General features: G+C 43.1%; 1 protein-coding gene across 1 annotated transcript; it reads right to left on the bottom strand.

Moving 5' to 3' along the window:
- Nucleotides 1-1,403: 1,403 nt before the first annotated feature.
- Nucleotides 1,404-5,178, bottom strand: LOC112276110 (NADP-dependent glyceraldehyde-3-phosphate dehydrogenase). Its single transcript, XM_024507142.3, has 9 exons — nt 5,093-5,178; nt 4,290-4,456; nt 3,751-3,944; nt 3,484-3,612; nt 3,106-3,362; nt 2,834-2,989; nt 2,494-2,704; nt 2,205-2,372; nt 1,404-2,085 (listed from the first exon to the last, which is right to left on the bottom strand). Exons 2-9 carry the CDS (start codon nt 4,432-4,434, stop codon nt 1,855-1,857), a joined length of 1,491 nt encoding a protein of 496 aa, XP_024362910.2. The 5' UTR covers nt 4,435-4,456; nt 5,093-5,178; the 3' UTR covers nt 1,404-1,854.
- Nucleotides 5,179-6,468: the final 1,290 nt, after the last annotated feature.

Below are 6,468 nucleotides of genomic sequence, written 5' to 3'. Positions count from 1 at the left end.
GTAATAAACATCTTTTTCTAATTATAGTTATTATCTATAACATGATATTTTTGACTTCTCAAAAATTAATAATCATATATTAGAAGATTTGACGAATTATTTATCTGAGTTATATACAATAATAAAGGCATAACTAAAAAAAACTCAAGAACGACATAGATTAGTATATCTTGTTCATTGGTGCAAATATGATATTAATGAATGTACATGGGAGTCAGTTATGAATCTTACAAATACAGCAAAGAAGGTTGATGCCTTTCAATGACGATATCCATCAAAACCTAGATGAAGAATATCGAATCCTTGATATAAAGAAATGCAGTTCATGAAAGATTGCATTTTATCTTTTATTTTTGTTTGTACTTTATATGTATTTGTGGCACCAAAGAGATGGCCATTCTAGTTTAATATTATGCTATCTTTGAGTAATTTTTTAGTCTTTTCAAGTGACACAAGAGTGTATTGATCTTTCAATTCCCTACGATTCATATCCTTGACATTTCTATGTATTGAAGGTTTTATTAAAAAGTTTCTCTTCACAAATATATACATATATATTATGCTTTTGAACCATGACTTTTTAAAGTAGACTCATAGGTATAAAAATTCTAAAGATTTACTATTCATCTTCTTATTCTATTTAATCTTAATAAAACCACAACCTTTCTATGTACATGGTATTATTCTATGAATGATTTGATCAATGTTTGGTAATTGATATTAATAAAATGAATTATATTCTTATGATTGTGGTAATGAAATGTTTATTATTATAAGAATTTTATATAAAAAATTTAAAAGAGAACTACTAGATAGACACTCTCTATGCCACATGCTCTTACACATACAGAATAAGAAAACATTATTTACCTTGGAAAGTTTTAGGATAAACTTATAATAAAAGATTCCCTGAATAAAATTATTAAGTTTAATTAGATCAAGCAAAGAATTTGCATGAAATTATTTAAATATTTTTCTAAATTTATCAAAATAAATAAAAGAAAAAAAAGAAGAAGGAAATCATAAAGCAGTGGCATATAAACTTATTACTATAAATTTACTGTAAAACTTTTCAATGTAAACAAGAGTTTTACTGTTCGTAGGATGCATGGCACAAGACACATCCTCACAATTTAAGGTAATGGATGTCATCCTTATGGTTACCAAAACAAAAATAACATGCATATTTCTGGAGATTTTGACACAAATTAGTTATGCAAAGCATCAAAACAGCTCATTTGAAAAACCCACCCAACTACAAGAAATCGTTTCTCTATTTTCACATTTTTAGTTTGACAGTTAACTAGAATTCCAATCGCTCTGGGGTAGAAACACAACATTCATCAGTTCGGAGACACGGATCAAGACCAAGAGCAAGAAAAGATTGAAACGACACAAATGGGTTTTTGCAAAGTCGCCGCCTTTACTTGTGCAAGGTCCATGCTTGTTCCAACGGTGGACGTAGAATTCCGATGTACTAGTTCATATTGTCTGAAATTTATTGCCACTACACCGGGCTATTCATCAACGTCTGGCCACTCCTCAGCTCCATGTATAAATGCTCATCAAATCTCTACCCAACTGTCCTACAATCTGGCTGATGCATGCGACCTGACTAGGTATACGAAAGGGGAGCCATCTATAAGACGACGCCAGCTCATGGGCTCCATGAATCCCTCTTTGATCGCAATCCCAAGCCACAACTCACAAAAACATGTAATGTTCGGTCAGCAGGTGTGCTCAAGTGAGTGAACTAGTCCGCAGCAGGAATGATGTGATAATATTCCTCTAGAAAAACTTGGGGAAGGTCAGTTTAGCCCCTGCCGTGCAGCCACCGATAATGATTCAAGCGATCTAGCCCATCGTGTATGACTCGGTTGGCAGGTTGATCACCGTGCTCTTGGTCTTCGTCATCATCTGAATGCTGTTGGTGATTCCTTGAGAGCCGATTCCACTGTCTCGAAGACCCTGGAAAGGAAAGTGATCTGGCCCTCTTGCAGGTGCTGCATTGATTTGAATGGTTCCGGACTCCATAGCATCACTGACCAGAATTGCTTTGTTGATGTCTTTGGTGAAGACGCATCCCTGTATTTCAAAATTAACATTTAGGTGAGTGTTACTGCAGGATCGTTCGGCATAATGTCAGTTAAAAAATGAATCCCACGAATGATGGAATTGTCTTCTGGGTGGGGAGTAGGTTGCACCTGAAGAGCAAAGTTGTTTGCGTTGCAGTGGTGAATGCCCTCCTCCACGGTCTTGATCCTGATGACGGGGATCACTGGTCCGAAGGGCTCCTCCCACGCGATTCTCATGTCAGGTGTGACATTGTCGATAAGAAGTGGCCAGATCAAGTTTCCTTCTCTCTTCCACTCCTGCAGAGCAACATAGGATGCCAGCGTGCGGATCGGAGCAGGAACATCACAGTAGTGAGCTGCTTGCCAATTGCCAACTTCATGAATTGCAGTGGAAAACTATTCCGAATGTGGAGCGTACCTGATGGAATTTGGCACCCTTGGCCTGTGCATCCTCGACAAGACCTTGAATGAAGTTGGCTGAAGACTGACTGACAACTGGAGTGATATCACAGTTATCTTCAGGCATACCAACTGTAAGCTTCGTCATCTTCTGAACGATCTTGGACACTAGCTCCTCAGCAACTGACTCCATTACACAGATAACCTTCACTGCAGTGCAACGTTGTCCACTGCAAGTTTCCGCAACAGTTCAAGTTATTAATCTCGAATAAGACAAGAGAAAAAGAAAAAAGAACTGCATGTCCTACGTACTGACCGAATCGTAGGATTCCAGATTCAAAGCAACACACGTTCCTAACCTGTAAGAGTATCCACCCTTGATCACGTTGTTCGCAGCGAGTTCAAGATCCGCGTCCTCTAGCACAAGGCAGCAATCCTTGCCTCCGAGCTCCATCTGAAGCGGAACCATGCCAGCCTTTCTTGAAATTGCAATACCTGTGTCTCCTCCTGTGAAACTGCACCAGGACCGCATCAAAACTTGTCGTTAGAAATTGGAGATACAATCAACTTCAATAAGCATTACACATCCAGATTGAGACGCTTGGGAATGAGGTTATGGTATCTATTATACCTGATGCAATTGATGCCAGGATGCATGGTCATCAGGTCTCCGATTTCAGAGCCCTTCCCTGTAATTGCAGAAACCAACCCCTTGGGAAACCCTGCCATGTGGAGGCAGTGCACCATGTGCAAGGCTGACACCGCGCCCTGAGTGGGAGGCTTCAGGACAACCGCATTTCCTGCAATTAAAGCTGGGGCGATCTTGGACACTGCCAGGTTAACAGGGTAGTTGAATGGCGGAATAGCAAGAACCACACCAAGAGGAATCTGCAGGCAGTTGTGAAACGAGTCAATAAAGCCGAGGGTTCAATCCTCAAGATGAAATAGAATTTTCTTCGAAACCGTAAAAAATATGCTAGACGCGATGCACATGGAGGAGCTCCGGTACCTTCGATGCAAGGCAGTATTTATTTCTTCCGTTTCCTGGGAAGCTGTCAGACACCAGAAACTTGCCCTCAGCCAGAATTCTAATACCTTCTTCGGCTGAGTATGAGATGAGATCACCAGACCTGACAACCTGTGTACACAGAAGCCCGCCAACCAGTAACATTCAGTTTATAAACCAGAAACAAATACGCAAAAGACGTAGAAATTTCACAGAATGAAATGTTGCGTTCAACGATAAATCGGGTGATTGTTAGAGGGGAAAGCAGACCTCGGTGAGAGCATCCTTGTGGGGCTTGGCAATCTCTTTCACAAGCGCCTCGGCAATTTCGTTCTTGTTATCCTTTAAAATTGCAGCAAATCTGTGCAGCGCTTCAGCTCGCTTCCACAGCGGTGTCTTGGCCCAGATCTTCTGAGCAGCTTGGGCGCTCTCCACCGCTTTGTTCACCTCGTCCTGAGTACAGGCTGGAGCAGCACAACAAGATCATCAGCAATCAGGATTCGCACTCGATGAATCTCCAAAACTTTCTCTATCAGTATGGTGAACTAATCCTAGTCGTAATTTAAAGATACCCAAGAGAGAGAGAGAGAGAGACCCCAATGTTACCTAGAAGAGAAAAAAGATCAAACATTGGAAATGATAAACAAATATGATTATCACAGGAACACACTTACTTTCCACTCATTACCCATCACCTGAGAAACTACGTTGTCGGCATCAAAGGTTTACATTGTTCTATGCAAATGCTGCAAGCATGGTAACGGATATACTACAGTGCATTTGGATAATGTGAGGGCGAAATTACGGACCTTGTACTTTGTATTGCACCTTCAAGGTGGAAGGGTTGGTAATGCCCACAGACTTCCCGGACGAGGATACCTTCCACTCTCCATCGGCGTAGTACTTGAAGACATCGTTGTCAAGAATTGACTCATAAAACCCCGTGCCCGCCATCTTGACAGTTTCTTAACAGAACCTGTGAAAGGCAGAGACTCTAGTAAATATCGTTCCCATCATTGGCATATCGCACACCATTAGCATTGAACATTTCTGAGGGAAAAAAGAAAACCAATAACCCTGACCTGTCATTCCATGACAGCGGAGACGAGGATCAAAATTAGACCATGCATTCGACTCACGCACCACAAGCCCAATTTCAAGCTGGTGTGGCAGAATTAACGATCGACTTCTAATAGTACAACACAAGGGTCGGGTATGCAAAAAGATTATTAGCTCAAGCAGATCAAGCTGAAGCCCAAGTGACGCCACGACTTGTCGTCAACATCCTGCCTACAGTCATCAACTGTTCCCGATAGGTCTCTACTTGGTTCAAGCAAGCCATAGCAACAGAGTGCACAACGAGACTACCAAAACAAACCATTGAGGTATCTCGCATTGTGAGTTAAGTATCTACAGCTCCACAACCAAAGCGACTTCACGATGATCCAAATTCTGATGCATCAATGAAAAAAAAAGGAAAGTAACCAAGAACCCAAAGGTGAACAGGAATAAGTAACTGAACAGATGAGCATATCGGAACTCTTCCTCATAATATATGCCAAGTCCTCAAACCTCAACAAGCACGCGCAATATGAACACCCCGATAACTTACCAGAAGCACAAATGCGGCAGCAATGCTACGAGGGTGCTTCCCCGATGAACCACAAGGCCGTGAGCCAAAGAGTAGCAGCGTGGGAAGAAGAAACTATCGACTAAGAGAGCAGTGGAGGGGCGATGTAAATAGCAGCGGAAAACTGGGATCCGGCGGTTGCTAAATTTTCCTGGTGATCGATAGCTCGTTGTGGCGGGGCTCAGAGACGCAAGCAGCTGGAAACCGGGGTCCACCGGGTCGGATCTACCCGAGTCTTGCGTCTCGGCCTCGTGGCCTTCAAAGCCATCACACGAAAAAGGAGGCTTTGCCTTGAGTGGCTCTCCTTCGTCTAGCCTCTGGCGTTAAAGCTGCCTCCGTATTGGCCACCCATTTTTCTCGTCTTCGGACTGGGAGCTATTTTGGAGCTTTTCCGACTTGCTTTCAATAATTTTGGGGCTTGCATCGCACAGTGTGCTGGAGAATATGGTGCTGGAGAATATGCTGGTCTTGCGGTCGTCCACGTCGGCCCAGTCCATGGGAGTCGTTGGAAGTTGGAGTTCGCCACTGGTGTTGAAGTCAGTCCAGCGATTGCTTCACCCGAAGTCCAATTGTCCGACATCACCAAATTCTCCCCTTTATCTCTACGGAAATTCGTGCCGTGTATTGTTAGACACACAAACGTGCACACAGTATCCAATTCCGTATCGGCTTTCCAATGCGAAGGCTTACCAGAAGTTTCGACACGAGGAAGTTTTCATCAAAATCTCACAGAAAATCTAAGTGGCCAATCTGTTTAATTTCTTATCCTTTGAAATTTTCATTGCTTCTCTGCGGAGACACTGTCCTACGCATGTGGAGGAGGGACGTTTTTATCCAGACACCGGCGAGGCCGCGCGCAGTAAGCTGACCAAACACCGAATTGCCGGAGGTTGGAGAAGCTGGGGCCGCGTTTGCTGCGTGAGTGCTCTATGACTGTTCATGGAGATCTGCTGAGTGAACAGCACCACACCTGCGACGATAATAGTTGAGATGATTTCACTCCTTGTGTGCATTCTCGCATTCGGTGGAGGTATGGATCAAAAATCTCGGGCGTCAAAAGAGGGGAGTTCGTCCAAAGTGATCAAACACCACAAGTGCCGTGCATACACGCAGTGAGTGTGGGCATCAACCTTCACCGCTCTCGTCGACACTTGCTTTGTCGTCCTCGCTCACACTGCAAGCATATCGGTGAGATCCCGAAGAGCCACAGACGAGAAGCTCGCCCTGGGGCTTTCGAAGGTTGCCCTAGTGCCCGAAACCCTAATTTCTAAAACCCTAACCCTAATTTCAGGAAAACTTACGGTTCTCCACATCACCAGCATTACATAAAAGTTCAATTTTGAGCACTAGCCAAATCG

This window comes from Physcomitrium patens, chromosome 23 (genome assembly GCF_059467195.1).
Source record: "Physcomitrium patens ecotype Gransden chromosome 23, ASM5946719v1, whole genome shotgun sequence".
Taxonomy (NCBI): domain Eukaryota; kingdom Viridiplantae; phylum Streptophyta; class Bryopsida; order Funariales; family Funariaceae; genus Physcomitrium; species Physcomitrium patens.
The sequence above is the reverse complement of the archived record's forward strand: the minus strand, read 5'-3'. Positions and strand labels throughout refer to the sequence as shown.

Coding starts and splice junctions, on each gene's coding strand:
- LOC112276110 (XM_024507142.3), bottom strand. CDS start 4,434: ATGGCGGGCACGGGGTTTTATGAGTCAATTCTTGACAACGATGTCTTC. Junction 3,613..3,750: donor ACAAGGATGCTCTCACCGAG/GTCTGCTTTCCC, acceptor CTGTGTACACAG/GTTGTCAGGTCTGGTGATCT. Junction 2,086..2,204: donor CAAACAACTTTGCTCTTCAG/GTGCAACCTACT, acceptor TTTGAAATACAG/GGATGCGTCTTCACCAAAGA.